Genomic DNA, 18,486 nt, shown 5'->3' on the forward strand with positions numbered 1-18,486 from the left:
ATAAAATTTCAATGTTTGACAGCACATTAACAGGAACTTTACACGAACATTGGATACAACGCCCAAGTGGCTACCCTTGTGTGTTGTTAGTTAGTATGATTGCACTAGGATGAGGGTGAGTGTGAGGGGTGGCTAGTGAGATGGGGATGTGATAATGTAGATAGAGAGGGATGGGTGGAGGTGCAAGGTAAGTTGGTGTGAGTAAGGATGTGCAGGAGTAGGGTAGGGAAGGCAGAGTGATGGGGATGTGTTGAGAGGTACAGCGGGATGAGGTTGAGAGCGGATTTGTACTAACGTTTCATGATCTAATGAGATCATTGAAATGTTTGCGCCACAGCACCCAGGTCCTCCTGACCACATCCCTGCTTGTGCCCTCCTGTGCAATGTGCAACCAGGCTGTTTTGTTCTCCTGGGGAGGTGTTTTCCGCCCATCGGAAGGGAAGATGACCTCCCTGCATGCTCTGACTCCATAAGTATATGGAGGGAGTCATGGGAGAGCCTGGGTGCAGCCCTGCCCCTCTGTGCAGTGATTGTCAGTGTTTGCAGCACTTCAATGCTATAGAACACTGACAGCACAAATGTCAAAAGAAAGTTGGCCATGGTCCCTTTAAAGAAACTGGCTGATGACATATCATGAATGATGTCACTAGACCTGCTTCCTCTAATTGGTCCGGGAAAAACGTTGGGCGGGCTTAACAAGCCCCATCAATGCAAATTAATTTTCCAGAGCGGGATGGAGCTAGCCACTGACATCGCCCGCCCCGGTCCCACCGAGGTAAGGAAAATCCCGGCCGCCATGTCATCCTCACAACTTACTTTCTCATCTAGCTTTGTATCATCAGCAAACCTGGATACATTACACTCGGTCCCTTAATCTAAGTCATTAATATAGATTGGAAATAGCAGAGGCCCCAGCACTGATCCTGGTGGCACCCCATTAGTAACAGCCTGCCACCCTGAAAATGACCCATTTATTCCTACTCACTGTTTTCTGTCCTTTAAACTAATCCTCTATCCAACCTTACCCTTACCCCCAACCCCATGAGCCCTTATCTTCTAGGACAACCTTTCATGTGGTACCTTATCAAAAGCGTTTTGAAAATCCTAATATACTACATCCACTGGTTCCCCTTTATCTACCCTGTCAGTTACATCCTCAACAAACTCGGATCGATTTGTGAAACACTATTTCCCTTTCAGAAAACCATGCTGACTCTGCCCAATCATATTGTGATTTTCTAATTGCCCTGTACCATTTCCTTAATAATGGATTCCATAACTCCATGTTCCACAGAATGAAGGTATTTGTTACCAGTTGCTTGTGTACATCAGGCGGAATATAATGTTCGTTTTTAGGCATTGTCAAACATTACCTCTCTTTTAGCGATCGCGCATAGTTTGGGAAGACCAAAGGTGAAGTAGTAAAACTATGTGTCAAATCTGCTCCTGTCCCATTTTCCTGAAGGGATGATTCATGAGTAGATATGTTTCCTAGTCTGGGTTGGCTTATTTTGCAGCCCTTTTGGCAATTGCTAAATGGCTGTTCTTCATGTGTTCAGCTCTTCATTGTCGGAGAAAGCCGAATCTGGTTTCGTATACACGCACATACACTTTCCAGAAGTGATGATTAGTTAGCAATCAGTGGAAATCCTGGTTAATTTTATTCCCTTGCAAAAGGGTGCTGAGGTTAATTGTATTAATTTTACCACATTTGCTGAGATCACCAAACTGAACACAGGAGTACAGAATCAAACATGGGAACGTTCTGACCTGTGTGGCTCAGGACTACACTGGGGAGCGACAGCATTTATCCAACGGGTAGTTGGGTAGGTTTGTTTATTAAATATGCTACAACAACTAATGGAGAGGAAAAATAGACAAATACTTTGACTTGTACACAATTTGTTTAGTATTACAGGCAGTCTTGACGCAGCTATTCTTTAATTCAGGAGCGATGAGGTACAGTTTTACCGTCACATTCTGCAGTTCAGAACCAAAAAGCTCCATCACAGATGGTGTCCCATTCAGAAGAGGATAAAGCTGAAGTTTTCAGGGGCTTCACCGAAGACACTGCCTCAGCGATGGAAGAGAAAGTTTCAGTTGAAAACAACAACAGAGAAACGAGTACCTTGGTTTGTGAAAGTGAAGCTCGTAGTGAATCCAATAAAGGTATTTGTCCTGGAATAAAGGATTTCAGTAAAGTATTTCTATTTTGAATAATTGAGGGTGTTTTAATGAGGAAGCGATGCTCTATGTTGATAATGTGACCACTACCGCAGTCATTGAAATCAGATTAACACAATGTCTTGCATTATTATGTAAATGTCTTCAGCATCTTCTGTGCAACCAGAAACAAACCTTACATGCAAGAATATTACAATTAATTGGTTCAATTTTTGTTCATGATCTTTTCGATTTATTCCACAGTTGTCTGTACTGGAAACATCTTGGGGTCAGCAAATGAGGAAACCACCAAAGAGACTGAAAGCAGAAGATACAGTTTGAGAAAGAGAGAGAGAAAAGTTTACACTGAAGAAAGGGAACTTTGTGACGATGATTATCTGTGTATGTGCAAAGCAACCTATCCATTTCCTCAGGGCAGGAATAATTTATTGGGCGTTTTGGTGTGATGACACATGGCCTTGGTAGGCCAGGGGATTGGTGGAGCAATGCAGCATGTCAGAGTGGTGGGACAGGAGTGCAGGCCTGTGTTTGCCCACAAACAGGCACCGATTGTTCTTTATCATTGAGGAAAAACAATCACAAATATGATCCCCAAACTATTGATAATAATTCTGGAATCTTCTAATGAAATATTATAGGACTTTCAGTAATCATAAACTAATGGCCCCTGATTACAGGGAATAGCAGCTCCTTGTCTAAGATATTGAAGCATCCTATACCAGCCTACAGCAGGACCTGGACAGCATCCAGGCTTGGGCTGACAAGCGGCAGCTAACATTCAAACTTATGAATGTCAAGCAGTGACCATCTCCAAAGAATTGACGGTGCAGACAGAATTAAGTTGGGAGTCAGCATGGTTTGGGAAGGGGTGTGTGGAGAAGATGATGACATAACTGAAAGGGCAAAGTTGAGAAGTGGCACTGACCCCGAGAGTGATTTGCCTGATGGTTTAGAGGGACGTTTCTAACTGGATTGGCCGATTGAGCTTCATTCAAAGAATGTGGAAGCTTTCACCGATAGGAAGCAAAGTCCAAGGGGGAAAATTGAGTCGCATCCCCGCGGCCGAAATTCACCGGTAGCGCCCCAAGACCCCTGCGTTAACATTGATATAACCACGAATTGTACTTCCAAAAGAAACTTCTAGATCTTTCATTACACTGACAATGTCCCTTTCTTCCTTCTCCAGCAGCTCACCAAGTGCACCGAGATGAGTCTCATCCTTGCCCTCATTGCAATGTTGCTTTTACCACTGCAGAGTTTCTTCAGAAGCACATCAGAAGACATCCTGAATCCTGTGGACAGATTTCAGCAGGACAATCTTCGCCTCCCAGCACAAAATATCTTTTACAATGCGAAAGTGGGCAGGGATCATTCACACTCTCTGTCCAGAGGAGAGAATTTATAAAATCAGGTGATCTTCACCTACGCCAGCGGATCCACACTGGAGAGAGGCCGTATAAATGTACTGAATGTGGAGAGAGTTTCACACAGGCAGGGAACCTCCATACACACCAGTGGATCCACACAGGAGAGGCCGTATAAATGTACTGAATGTGGAAAGAGTTTCACAGTGTCAGGGAACCTCCATACACACCAGCGGATCCACACAGGAGAGAGGCCGTATAAATGCACTGAATATGGAGACAGTTTCACACGGGCAGGACACCTCCAGAGACACAAGTGGATCCACACAGGAGAGAGGCCGTATAAATGTACTGAATGTGGAAAGAGTTTCACAGTGTCAGGGAACCTCCATACACACCAGCGGATCCACACAGGAGAGAGGCCGTATAAATGTACTGAATGTGGAGAGTTTCACACAGGCAGGGAACCTCCAGAGACACCAGCGGATCCACACAGGAGAGAGGCCGTATAAATGTACTGAATGTGGAGACAGTTTTACAGTGTCAGGGAACCTCCATACACACCAGCGGATCCACACAGGAGCGAGGCCGTATAAATGTACTGAATGTGGAAAGAGTTTCACAGTGTCAGGGAACCTCCATACACACCAGCGGATCCACACAGGAGAGAGGCCGTATAAATGTACTGAATGTGGAGAGTTTCACACAGGCAGGGAACCTCCAGAGACACCAGCGGATCCACACAGGAGAGAGGCCGTATAAATGTACTGAATGTGGAGACAGTTTTACAGTGTCAGGGAACCTCCATACACACCAGCGGATCCACACAGGAGCGAGGCCGTATAAATGTACTGAATGTGGAGAGTTTCACAGTGTCAGGGAACCTCCATACACACCAGTGGATCCACACAGGAGAGAGGCCGTATAAATGTACTGAATATGGAGACAGTTTCACATGGGCAGGACACCTCCAGAGACACAAGTGGATCCACACAGGAGAGAGGCCGTATAAATGTACTGAATGTGGAAAGAGTTTCACACAGGCAGGGAACCTCCAGAGACACCAGCGGATCCACACAGGAGAGAGGCCGTATAAATGTACTGAATGTGGAGACAGTTTTACAGTGTCAGGGAACCTCCATACACACCAGTGGATCCACACAGGAGAGAGGCTGTGAAAGGGTTAAAAAAGGGCTAAGATGAGGGGATTAAGGAACAGAGCATATCTCCAACCATATAAGGAATTGGTATGAACAATGTCCAGAAGGAAAGTCTGGTGTAGTCGTGGCCAAAGTGCACAAACCGTGAATCACTAACTGAGGAATGTATTGAGAGATAACGTATGGGGTCACAAGACCAATGCACACAGGTCACAAGAATTTGCACCCGAAGCCAACTGTGTGATGAAAGAAATGTATACGTGTAATGCACCTAATTGCAAACAGTAGCCACGACTCAGAACAAAACCTGTATATAAGGCAGGAGATTTTCAACGATCGGGAACATTCATCCCAGGATGGGTGTCTTCCCTGTCGACTTGTGAATAAAGTTGTTTTACTGAACGCACCTCCGGACTCCGAGTGATTGATTGGGAATAAGGCGGACGTCGACCCTTTATATCACAGGGTCCGTCCGTCTAGGGGAGAAGAAGCTCTCCCCGTTTACCCTTACAACTTGGCGTAGTCGGCAGGATCTACCGGATGGGCTGAGACGAGACATTGTCTCCTCACATCGAAGCTCAGGGCCGGAGATCCAACGAATCAGAGGCGGAGTCGGGATACATGAGTAAAGCAACTTGGGTGCATGCTAGGACATTATAGAAATGATAATGTCTGAATAAGTTGAGGAGCTCGGGTTATATAGGATTGGATATGGGGAAAATCCAATCTAGGCGGAGTTAAAACCGCGTAAGCAGGGAAAGGTCCCTGAAGGTCCGGGGGAGTCCCGGAGGTAGGAAACGAGGGGGGAAACTAGCAAATCCACCCTAAAAGGATGGCGAACAAAAAGGACGCCAAAAGATCTAAACTCCCGTATGAATTTGTATGCGATAGGTATCGACGGACAACAGTAGGGCATAAGGTAACTTGCCGTATGAATTTGTACGCGATAGTATCGGATAACGGAAATTCTGATGGGGCAGGGTAAAAAGACCCCGGGGAAGTGAGAAAACCTCACGGAAATTCCCGAGCAGCTAGAAAATGCCTGGGAAAGAAATCAACGGACAAACAGGATGGCGTAACGTAACTTGCCGTATGAATTTGTGCACGATAAGTATGAGAAAGTTAAGGAAAAGATGGTAAAAAAAGGGATATGATGACAAGGTAATAAAAAGAATGGGAAAGGAAGGTGGGATCCTGAATGGGTTCCCGACCGACAGAAAGAATGGTGGAGTAAGGAGAGCAAGAATAAGGAGGAGAAAACTGTAGTGGTTCTTTGTCAGGGCCACCTGAAAAATGTGTAAGATTGGGGCCACACGGGAGAGGGAAAAAGAGGAGTTAGTGGAACAGTTAAAAAAGGTAGGCACCAAGTGTGCTGCTGTAATGAAGACAAGGTCAGTGCATAGTGGAAGGAATGATAGGAGATCGATTGGGAGGATTTAGAAAGAGAAACCTAAAGTTTTACCGACACGGAAGTTATTAACGTCTGTGCTGAAACAAATAAAACACAAGATTGCTGAGTGAAAGGAACCTTAAAAAATACTGGGATCTCAGTTTGTGTGAAAGTTTTCCTGACTATGGATGTTTAAGAAGTTACAGTATTCCGTTTGTCTGAAAGCCTGTCTTTAAAAAAATGTCTGTTGTGTGTTTTAACTCCACCCACTCTTTGGTACAGAGAGCTAAAAGCTGTTTAACCCGTTGAAGACTTGTCTTGAAGGATGGACAAGCGTGTGTTGTTTTAAGTTTGTTAATTGTTTTACAAAAGATAAGCTTCAGTCTTGAAGTTACAGTTGCCAATTTGCCTGGAAGAAAATGAATTTGAATGTTTACAAGGCATGGGTAATTGTTTCCTTGTTAATGTGACTATGGTTTCTTTCTTTTCCAAGTGATACTGGTTAGTTTATAAAAAATTGATCTGGATTGGATTGGAGTTATGAGGTTAATTAACCTATTAAAACCAGGCTTTCATTGTGGCCACGGTGAAATTCTGGTTGGTGTAAATTTGTGTAAACCGTATTGAATAAGATATTTAATGCTCTGAAACCAGCCCTTAAAATATTTACAGTCTTGGATATAGCGAACAGGTTCTGGTCCATACCATTGGCAGAGGAATCACAAGGGAAATTCGCCTTTACCGTCAGGGATAGACAATATACATGGACCAGGGTCCCGCAGGGGTTCCATAATAGTCCAAATATATTCCACCGTGTACTGAGTCAAGCCTTAGACGAGTTAGACCTATCAAAGTACCAGAGCGCCCTACTCCAATATGTCGATGATATAATGATTGCATCAGAGGATGCCAAAGGACACATGGGAGCATTACTAGCCACCCTCCAGACATTTAACAAAGCTGGCTTTAAATTGAACCCAAAAGGCACAGGTTGGACTGTCCAAAGTAAAGTATCTAGGACACGAAATTAGCCAGGGGTATAAGGCACTCCCGCAGGAACAAAAGGCAGCCATAAAAGACAAGCCAAGGCCAGTGACCGTCCGGGGAGTGAGGAAAGTGTTGGGACTATTTAATTACTGCAGGAATTTTATATCAGACTTTGGAGGGAAAGCAGAGCCGATTCAACGGTTAGTTAAAGGGGGGAGACCCACCACCGATAAGATAGAATGGGAGACGGAGCAGGAGGAAGCATATAGGGCCCTTAAACAGGAATTAATAACAGCCCCTGCCCTAGGATTATCAGATCCCACTCGACCCTTCCACCTATATTGTGATTTAGATCATGAGAGTGATTCAGCCGTGGTAATGCAAGATCACGGAGGGAAACAGAGACCCGTTGCGTATTACTCTGCAAAAAAAAGACCCAGTAGTGAAGGCGATGCCACGATGTGTGGCTGCAATAGATTGCGCCACCCGGGCGGTGCGAGTAAGCGAACCAATAGTGATGATGGGAAAGGTAATTTTGCATACTCAACATACATTAGTGGAACTACTCAACACAGGAAAATTGTGGACGATATCGGACAGCAGGAAAGCTAAATGGGAAACGATATTACTCCCCAGGGATGGAACTGTGATAATACAAAAACATCCCGGGGTTAATCCAGCCACGGGCATATTAACGGAAGGAGAAGAGCACAGTTGTCAGATGAAAATGGAGGAAGAAATAGGGAGTGGAGTAAAGGAAGACCCACTAGAAAATCCCCATATGGTCATCTATGTAGATGGATCCCGAAAATATATCAACGGAGAACCCAGAACAGGGTGGGCAGTAGTAAATCAAGAAGGAAAGACCCTGTTAAAAGGAGCCCTTTATGGGGATAAGTCAGCACAGGTAGCGGAACTAGTGGCTTTAATAAAAGCGTTGGAAATAGCAAAAAACAAACGGATAAATGTTTATACCGACAGTCGTTATGCCTTCGGAGTGGTGCATGATTATATGTCACTATGGGCCAGAAGGGGGTACATGACCTCTACGGGAGAGATAGTAAAACATGGAAAACTAATAGAAAGGTTAGTTAAGGCTGCACAGGCACCTTTAGAGACAGCGGTAATTAAAATAAAAGCCCACACAAAGATAGAGGATATGGACTCACAGGAACCCCAGGACCAGGCCCCTATAGGGAATAGGTATGCAGATCTAGCCGCCAAATTAGCTGCGGAAGAAATGCAACCAGAGGACGTGTTCAAAAACGAAATAAATATGGTCATGACAGTCAGTGGGGTACAGGAAGTGAATATAATGGAGGTACAAGAAAATACTAGTAAAGAGGAAAAAGAGAGAGATCGAGACAAGCGGTCGCTCGACTACAGGATGGAATCTGGAAATGGGGCCCCCGTAACCAGGTGGTGGCACCAGAATGTTGCAGACAACAACTGATGGCGCTATACCATGGTGTAACACATACTGGCAGAAGTAACATGTTGCACCTACTGACACAGTACTGGTGGTGGCCAAAGATGGGCCGGGAAGTAGCGGAATATTGCCACCGCTGTATAATATGTGCTAAGAATAATGTAGGACAGAGATGTAGAGTTAGAGTAGCAAACCAACCCAGGCCCCAAGGACCCTGGGAAAACTTACAAATTGACTTTACCAGCAGGACCGGGGGAAGAAATATTGCCTGGTAATAATTGACCAATTTACCAGGTGGGTGGAAGCTTTTGCCACCCGAGATTGCTCTGCAAAAACAGTTGCACTAATATTGGCTACCGAGGTTATACCCCGTTGGGGAGTGCCTCTGCAAATTGACTCAGACAACGGCACTCATTTCACTGGTAAAATAATGAAACTTGTAAGCTGTTACACGTAACACAAAAATATCACATACCATATCACCCCCAGAGCTCGGGGATGGTAGGAAGAATGGACACTGAAAAATACGCTGACAAAAGCCATCCAAGAAACAGGGAAGGGATGGTCGGAATTATTACCCAGCATACTAATGAGGTTGCGAGCCACCCCAGGACGAATGACCGGACTGACCCCCTACGAACTAATGACAGGACGAGCTATGAGACTACCAGAGGATTTGGCTGGAGGGGTGAGTGAACCAGGACCAGTACAAGATAGATTAAGTACAACTAAATCAGGAGGTACAAGCACTGAATAAAGAAGTAAGGAACCAACAACAGATTAAAGATCGAGAAAGGCAGAATGCTGGACTTAAACCAGACGAGTTGCCCAGAATAGGTCAACAAGTAATGACGCAAGTTATCGGAAGAAAGGGAATGGAACCCCGTTGGATGGGGCCATATACTGGATTAATGACAAGTGATACGTGTGTTTGTCTACAGGAACCGACGGGTATGTGATGGAAGCACTGGACCCAGGTAAAACCATTTAACACTAAAGACCCCCATTCTACCCTCTCCTCTAGGGGAAAGAGCTCGGAAGACGACCAGACCTCTGTTTAAATTACAGATAAACGTGGATCCAGTGAGATGTATTATAACTACTCTGATAACACTTATAAGCCCAAATAACGGGCTGAAAGAAATGGACTGCAAGTTAAGATCCCCTAGTGGAGACTCCACGAGGAACTTCATTATATCACACAGTTACGAGTGTGAAAAACAGGAAAAGGATGTTACAGGTGTAACGGTATCTGGGTGAACTTGGATCAACGACCATGCGGACCCTGTAGAATGACAGATACCAGCAATATGGTAAGATGTAATAGACACTGGCAGGTGTTGGGTCAAGTAGGGGGAGGATATATCCTGAGCTGCACGGACAATATCATAAGATGGACTATTGTACACAGCATTACAACACCTCAACCAACAAGAAGGATCACACCACAAGGAGTAACCCTAGAACCAACAACACCCCCAATCACAATGACACCTGAAGAACGAAGGTGTCCGAAATGGACGCCTGGGCCTGAAAATGGACTGGTGTTATTTACCGAGGGAGAACAATTGTATGATAATGTGAGACATGAAATTGTACCGGTACTAATGAACTTAACCATGCTACAATGGCCAGGATATTGTGAAAGATTTACTAAAACTAGAGAGTTGTATGCATATATAAGGAATGTAATTAACCAAGCTGCTGATGCAACAGGGGCTTCTAGTTTCAGGGGACATGCTGCATTCCACCAAAGAATTAAGAGGGGCTTAGGAAACGATGTACTCACGGGAATAAATACGGGGACGTCATTCATTAATGCCCTGGATGTACAAGGAGTCCAGAGTAGTGTGGAACAATTACAAAGGGTAATACAACAGATTTTAGAGAAAGAAACTGGTTTGGTTCAACAAGAATCAGAGTTGGGAGAACATACGATAAGGACATTACTCGAGGGAATCAAAGTTATAGAAACCATGTTGGCACTATCAACAAACTAAACCATAGAGATGAGGAACAGGCAAAAGATGGGGTAGGGAGAGGCTTGTGCCATGCCTATGGCCAATGGACCACCGGACAGTTAAAACACAATCTGGCACAGATACAACGAGGTGAGGTACCAGACTGGATTAATAGCACACAGCTCTATGGCCTGAGCCAGAATCCAGGCCCTCTGAGTGCCTGTACCCTCAAGGGGATGACCAGAGTATATCCAGTGATACAAAAATGCAAAGCAGAAGTGACAGCAATGATAGGCATGGTACTCATGATACCAGTGGTGAGACTAGACACGACTCCATACCCACAGTACCAGGTAACAAACATAGGCATAGTGAGGGGTGAGACATACCTCCAATACTATCCAATTGATACCTATGCCATCAGGAAGAATGGTACTATAAGAGGAGTCTCCCTAAACGGATGCCATGGGAAAGGTACGCTTAAGATATGCCCACATCCGGTAGGAGAAGGCACTAAGGATGAGTGCAGCTATAATAAGACAGAGGGGTGCATGTTGGAATTATCACATCGATCACCATCACACCCGCTCGGGATATAGAGACAGAGGGGAGTATTGTATAGCCACCACAGAGACTGAGTACCAATATAGTAACCTTGTATGTGTAATCACAATGCCTAACTTCTGCTTTACACCAAAGATCCCTGTAACAATTGGACACACCAGATTGGTGTATGTACACTCAAGGGAGGAAATGAAACTAAATGTGACAGATAGTTTAAGGGACGAATTGGTCAATTATGAAGATCCGGTGGGGGCTCCAATACCCCGCCTGCAAGGGGATCTGCAAGAGATAAAAGAGGGCTTAAGTAAAATGGTGAAACAATACGTAATGTTGCAAAGGAACCTTGGGGAACTAGAAAGGGACCTAGAAGTAGAACTACAGGAGGTCCCATGGTATAAGAAGCTGTGGGATTGGGGGATGAATGTCAACATCCACCCATGGGACAGCATTACGTCTCACATACTAGTTATAGTACAATTGGTTTTGGCGATAGGAATGGGAATAGCAGCATGTGCCGCCTGTAGAAAACGTAGAAAACAAAAAAGAAAGAAGGAAATGGAAGAAATGTACATGACCTTGATAAAGTAGTAACGTATGCTGTTCGATGGTAATTGTTACAGAAACCTCTTGGGCAGATTCCCATCGAGCAGACAGACTATTGCTACGAACGAGCGAAGGCTTGGGAGAAAGACCTGCTTAACGGATGTATAGTACGAATAACATTAATGCTTATAACCTATGTAATTGGATGGATAATATATTGATGGAAAAGATGTCGGGCTGCACAGATTCAGGCCCGAGGCTGTCGGCAATTCCCAGGAGGCCGTCATTCCAGTGTGACTCCGGGAATCCGCCCCCAGATTTGTTCCCAGGCGGGCCAATAGCAGAAGGTCGTCCCCCGGGGGTGGGAGGGGGAGGGGGAGGGGCGGGTGATCGATCACACATCGCTTCCTTGCTCTCTGCCGGTCAAGCTCCCAGCTAGGCCGCACTCGAAGCCTGGGACTCGCCTGAGCCCGAGGCCGTGCCCCAGGCCCCCTCCTCCCTGTACCCCTTCAGCAGCTGGTTGAGCAGGGTCTTCTCGTTGGCCCCTTGCCGCCGCGCGAGGAGGGGCGGCAGCGGGTTGCACCGGTACTCGATGACCGCCATCTTGGCCCGGTCCAAGTTCTCCCGGGTGGGAATCTGCATCATCCACACGGAACTCCCCCGGTGGTCCTGGAATCGCGGAGCCAGGACCTGGAAGAGCTTCGGGATCAGATCTTTCTCCTGACACAAACAGAAAAAAAGAGGTTTATTCCCAGAAATATTCCACCCTGCCCCTCCTCCCAACCGGGCCCAATAAGAACTCTCCCTTCTCAGTTAAGGCTCACTCTCGCCTCCGAGTCAGAAGGTCGTGGGTTCGAGCCCCACTCCAGAGACTTGAACCCATAAACCAGGCCAACACTCCCAGTGCAGTACTGAGGGAGCGCCGCACTGTCGGAGGAGCAGTACTGAGGGAGCGCTGTACTGTCGGAGGGGCAGTACTGAGGGAGCGCTGCACTGTCGGAGGGGCAGTACTGAGGGAGCGCCGCACTGTCGGAGGGGCAGTACTGAGGGAGCGCTGCAATGTCAGTGGGGCAGTACTGAGGGAGCGCCACACTGTCGGAGGGGCCATACTGAGGGAGTGCTGCACTGTCGGAGGGGCTGTACTGAGGGAGCATTGCTCTGTCGGAGGGGCCGTACTGAGGGAGCGCCGCATTGTCGGACGGGCAGTGCTGAGGGAGCATTGCACTGTCGGAGGGGCAGTACTGAGGGAGTGCTGCACTGTCGGAGGGGCAGTACTGAGGGAGCACCGCACTGTCGGAGGGGCGCATTGTCGGACGGACAGTGCTGAGGGAGCATTGCACTGTCGGAGGGGCAGTACTGAGGGAGTGCTGCACTGTCGGAGGGGCAGTGCTGAGGGAGCATCGCACTGTCGGAGGGGCAGTACTGAGGGAGCGCCGCACTGTCGGAGGAGCAGTACTGAGGGAGCACCACACTGTCGGAGAGGCAGTGCTGAGGGAGCGCCGCACTGTCGGAGGGGCAGTGCTGAGGGAGCACCGCACTGTCGGAGGGGCAGTACTGAGGGAGCGCCACACTGTCGGAGGGGCAGTGCTGAGGGAGCGCCGCACTGTCGGAGGGGCAGTGCTGAGGGAGCACCGCACTGTCGGAGGGGCAGTACTGAGGGAGCACCACACTGTCGGAGGGGCAGTGCTGAGGGAGCGCCGCACTGTCGGAGGGGCAGTGCTGAGGGAGCGCTGCACTGTCGGAGGGGCAGTGCTGAGGGAGCGCCGCACTGTCGGAGGGGCAGCACTGAGGGAGCGCTGCACTGTCGGAGGGGCAGTGCTGAGGGAGCGCCGCACTGTCGGAGGGGCAGCATTGAGGGAGCGCCACACTGTCGGAGGGGCAGTGCTGAGGGAGCGCCGCACTGTCGGAGGGGCAATACTGAGGGAGCGCCGCACTGTCAGAGCGATTCCCTGTCAGAGGTGTCACCTTTCAGATGAGAGGTTAAACACGAGGCTCCGTCTGCCCTCTCCAGTGAATGCAAAAGATCCCACAGCCACTATTTCAAAGAGGAGCAGGGCAGTTCTCCCCGCTGTCCTGTGACCAATATTTATCCCTCAACCAACATCTGGTGATGATCACATTTCTGTTTGTGGGAGCTTGCTGTGCACAAATTGGCTGCCGGGTTTCCTACATTACAACAGTGACTACACTTCAAAAAAAAAACCTTCATTGGCTGTAAGGTGCTGTGGGACGTCCTGAGGTAGTGAAAGGCGCTATAGAAATGCAAGTAGCCAAGGCTCTTTGCGATGGCCAGCGCGGCAAGATCGCGGGCGTGGCAGAGTGACGCTCGCGACACAGGCCGACCCCGAAGACCCCGCGGCCCCCCCCAGCCCCGCGCCAGAGATACTGACCGTCAGCCAGAAGTCGGCCATCTTCATGGCTTTCTCGTCCGTGTCCCCTCGCTTGGCGTAATCCACCAGCTGGAAAGCAAGGGCAGATCAGTCAAACCCGCAGGCTCCTTCCCAGCACAGACAGAGGCCAGTCAGCCCCTCCAGCCTGCCCTCCTTCTGTACGTGAGCAATCCCCAAACCCATCCCACTGCCCCACTCTCTCCATCGACAAATATTGATCCCAAATTCCCCCTTTCACAGAGGCCACGGTCTCGGCCTCAACCTCCTCCCCATGGCTTCAGTGAGGTGGAGGATTGGAGAAGCTGGGATTGTTCTTCGAGCAGAGAAGGTTTAGGGCAGATTTAACAGAATCATAGAATGATACAGCGCAGGAGGAGGCCATTCGGCCCATCGTGCCTGTGCTGGCTCTTTGGACCCACTCCCCTGCTCTTTCCCCAGGGCCCGGAAAATGTTTCCTTTTCAAGTATTTATCCAATTCCCTTTTGAAAGTTATTATTGAATCTGCTTCCACCGGCCTTTCGGGCAGCACATTCCAGATCACAACAACTCGCTGTGTAAAAATAATCTCCTCACCTCCCCTCTGGTTCTTTAACCAATCACCTTCAATCTGTGTCCTCTGGTTACCGACCCTTCTACCACTGGACACAGTTTCTCCTCATTTACTCTCAAAACCATTTATGATTTTGAACACAATCTTCCCCTTAACCTTCGCTGCTCTAAGGAGAACAATCCCAGCTCCTCCAGTCTCTCCACATAACTGAAGTCCCTCATCCCTGGAACCATTCTGGTAAAGAGCGGCGTTCAAAATCATGAGGGGTTTTGATCGAGTAAATGAGGAGAAACTGTTCCCACTGGCAGGAGGGTCGGTAACCAGAGGACACAGAGTTAAGATAATTGGCAAAAGAACCAGAGGGGAGATGAGGAGATTATTTTTTACACAGCGAGTTGTTGTGATCTGGAATGCGCTGCCTGAAAGGGTGGTGGAAGCAGATTCAATAACTTTGAAAAAGGGAAATGGATAAATACTTGAAAAGGAGATATTTGCAGGGCTCTGGGGAAAGAGCAGGGGGAGTGGGAACTAATTGGAGAGCTCTTCAAAGAGCCGGCACAGGCACGAGGGGCCGAATGGCCTCCTTCTGTGCTGTGAGATTCTATGGGAGCATTCCGTGCTTCAACACCTCTGTGTACAGAAATTTCTACTAATCCCTCTCAGAACACTCGTTAAATTGATGGGCTCACGTCACGGACTCCCCGAGCACAGGAAATTTATTGTCCCTATTCACTCCATCAAAACTCATTATCATTTTTAAAAACCCTATTAAATCTCCTCTTAGCCTTGTCTGTTCCAGTGCAAATAGTCCCAGGATCTCAAGTCACCTCTCTAGCTCAGAGGTGAGAGCGAGTGCTACCCACTGAGTCAGAAGGAGGTCGGTTCGAGTCTCACTCCAGAAACTTCAGTACATAATCCAGGCCGACACACCCAGCGCAGTAATGAGGGAGCGCCGCACTGTCAGAGGGGCAGTACCGAGGGAGCACTGCACTGTCGGGAGGGCAGTGCTGAGGGAGTGCTGCACTGCCAGAGGGGCAGTACTGAGGGAGTGCCGTACTGTCGGAGGGGCAGTACTGAGAGAGAACCACACTGTCGGAGGGGCAGTACTGAGGGAGCGCCGCACTGTCGGAGGGGCAGTACTGAGGGAGCGCCGCACTGTCGTAGGGGCAGTACTGAGGGAGCGCCGCACTGTCGTAGGGGCAGTACTGAGGGAGCGCCGCACTGTCGTAGGGGCAGTACTGAGGGAGCGCCGCACTGTCGTAGGGGCAGTACTGAGGGAGCGCCGCACTGTCGTAGGGGCAGTACTGAGGGAGCGCCGCACTGTCGTAGGGGCAGTACTGAGGGAGCGCCGCACTGTCGTAGGGGCAGTACTGAGGGAGCGCCGCACTGTCGTAGGGGCAGTACTGAGGGAGCGCCGCACTGTCGTAGGGGCAGTACTGAGGGAGCGCCGCACTGTCGTAGGGGCAGTACTGAGGGAGCGCCGCACTGTCGTAGGGGCAGTACTGAGGGAGCGCCGCACTGTCGTAGGGGCAGTACTGAGGGAGCGCCGCACTGTCGTAGGGGCAGTACTGAGGGAGCGCCGCACTGTCGTAGGGGCAGTACTGAGGGAGCGCCGCACTGTCGTAGGGGCAGTACTGAGGGAGCGCCGCACTGTCGTAGGGGCAGTACTGAGGGAGCGCCGCACTGTCGTAGGGGCAGTACTGAGGGAGCGCCGCACTGTCGTGGGGGCAGTACTGAGGGAGCGCCGCACTGTCGTAGGGGCAGTACTGAGGGAGTGCCGTACTGTCGGAGGGGCAGTACTGAGGGAGCGCCGCACTGTCGGAGGGGCAGTACTGAGGGAGCGCGGCACCGTTGGAGGTACCATCATTCGAATAAGATGTTATACTGAGGCCTCGTCTGTCTTCTCAGGTAGGCATAAAAGACCCTGCGGCCACTATTGGAAAAAGAGCAGGAGAAGTTATTCCAAGTGTCCTGGGCTAATATTTATCCCTCAACCAATAATTACTAAAAACAGATGATCTGGACTTTAAAAAAAAATGCATTCATGGGATATGGGCGTTGCTGGCAAGGCCAGCATTTATTTCCCATCCCTAGTTGCCCTTGAGAAGGTGGCGGTGAGGTGCCTTCTTGAACCACTGCAGTCCGTGTGGTGAGGGCACTCTCTCAGTGCTGTTTGGGAGGGAGTTTTTAGGGAGCCTCTTTTCCAGGTTGAATCGCCCAAGTCTCTCCACACAACTCAGTCCCTCTGGCACCGGGGATCGGTCTTGTGGCTCTACTCTGTGATGCCCCTAGTAGTCGAATATCTCCCTTATGTCTTTGTGTCCAGAACTGGACCCAGTACATTTAAAAGAAAGATTTGCATTTATATAGCGCCTTTCACGACCACCAAATATCCCAAAGCACTTTTCAGCCAATGAAGTACTTTTGAAGTGTGGTCACTGTTGTAATGTAGGAAACACGGCAGCTAAGTTCTACACAGCAAGCTCCCACAAACAGCAATGTGACGATGACCAGATAATCTGTTTTCTAGTGATGTTGGTTGAGGGATAAATATTGGCCAGGACACCGGGGAGAACTCCCCTGCTCTTCTTCGAATTACTGCCGCGGGATCTTTACAACCACCTGAGAGAGCAGACGGGGCCTCGGTTTAACGTCTCATCTGAAAGGCGGCACCTCCGACAGTGGAGTTATCCCCGGTGTCCTGGCCAATATTTATCGCTCAATCAATATCAATAAAACAGATTATCTGGTCATTGTCACATTGCAGTTTGTGGGAGCTTGCTGTGCACAAATTGCCTGCCGCGTTTCCCACATTACAACAGTGACAACACTTCAAAAGTACTTCATTGGCTGAAAAGCACTTTGCGACGTCCAGTGGTCCTGAAAGGCGCTATCTAAATGCACGTTGTTGCTTCGGAGGAAAACAGAGTAACACAGCCTGGGCAGACGGCAGGAAGGAACAAGATAAACGGGGTGTTCGAAGGGAGGAAGTGATTACCTTCTCAGCGTAAAACCTCATCTCATCAGCCCGGGCCAGGGTGGTTTCAATCCTCTCGTGTCGCACCAACGCTGTCACAAGGTTCCGCAACATATCGATCCGGGACCGGGGTCCCAGCCCCATCCGACGGTAAACTCGCCCATGACTGATCCAGAGGGCAGCGGTGAGATGCATCCTTCCGAGGGGCCGGGAGTCTGGGGGGGCATCAGAGACCGGAGCAAAGGTGAGAATTCAACCGTCACAATCCCAGCGTCACGTCACAGTGCGACCCAGAAACGCCCTGATCCCGTCCACCATTCGTCCCCGTCCCACGCCAGGCCACCGCGGCCAATCACCGCCTTCGCCCCACCCACCCAAGGCCGCCGCTGCCAATCACCGCCTTCACCCCGCCCACCCCAGGCCGCCGCGGCCAATCACCGCCTTCGCCCCGCCCACCCCAGGCCGCCGCTGCCAATCACCGCCTTCGCCCCGCTCACACCGCCGCTGCCAATCAGCGGTCACCCACGCGCACACGCCCCCCCCCCCCGCTGCCAATCACAGTGAAGTACCGCCCTGACAGTGCTGTCGATCAACGGGCCGTAACGAGCCCACCCCCACGTGTGATTTAGCCGCGCCCCCGTCATTTTCTGCCAATCAGAGCCAGGAAGGAAGCAACTTCCGAGCCCCACTCGTGAGCCATACATTTAAACAGCCCATCAGGCCGCCGGCTCCCCGCCAATCAGCGCCCGCCCAGCCCCTCGCCTGATGCCCAGACCAGAAAAGCCCATTGTGATGTCACTTGGAGTAAGAGCCAATGGCGAAGGGAGCAGACCAGGGGCGGGACCCTAGGGAGGCGGGGCGGGGCCTCGTACAGTCAGCAAATTGGAATGGGAACTGATACAGGGAATGGAAGATGGCACAGGGAATGGGATCTACTACAGGGAATGGGAACTGATGCAGGGAATGGAAGGTAGCACAGGGAATGGG

General features: G+C 49.3%; 1 protein-coding gene and 1 pseudogene across 1 annotated transcript; one reads left to right on the forward strand and one right to left on the reverse strand.

Annotated features, from left to right (window-relative positions):
* Positions 1–4,726, forward strand: part of LOC147110197 (uncharacterized) — a 51,894-nt pseudogene extending 47,168 nt beyond the window's left edge.
* LOC147110198 (large ribosomal subunit protein bL17m-like) lies at positions 1,823–17,713 on the reverse strand. The gene is made up of 3 exons (XM_086004124.1): positions 17,521–17,713; positions 13,973–14,041; positions 1,823–12,302 (listed from the first exon to the last, which is right to left on the reverse strand). Exons 1-3 carry the CDS (start codon positions 17,692–17,694, stop codon positions 12,018–12,020), a joined length of 528 nt encoding a protein of 175 aa, XP_085860250.1. The 5' UTR covers positions 17,695–17,713; the 3' UTR covers positions 1,823–12,017.
* Positions 17,714–18,486: the final 773 nt, after the last annotated feature.

The sequence above is a fragment of the Somniosus microcephalus genome, chromosome 12 (genome assembly GCF_052327205.1).
Source record: "Somniosus microcephalus isolate GS21.2 chromosome 12, FLI_Smic_1.0, whole genome shotgun sequence".
In the NCBI taxonomy this organism is placed as follows: domain Eukaryota; kingdom Metazoa; phylum Chordata; class Chondrichthyes; order Squaliformes; family Somniosidae; genus Somniosus; species Somniosus microcephalus.

Bases quoted from the DNA above. Each gene is read 5' to 3' on its own strand.
- LOC147110198 (XM_086004124.1), bottom strand. From the start codon at position 17,694: ATGCATCTCACCGCTGCCCTCTGGATCAGTCATGGGCGAGTTTACCGT. The intron at 14,042-17,520 runs GTAATCACTTCC...CTTGCTTTCCAG, and splicing joins TGAGGTTTTACGCTGAGAAG to CTGGTGGATTACGCCAAGCG. The intron at 12,303-13,972 runs GTCAGTATCTCT...TGTTTGTGTCAG, and splicing joins TGGCCGACTTCTGGCTGACG to GAGAAAGATCTGATCCCGAA.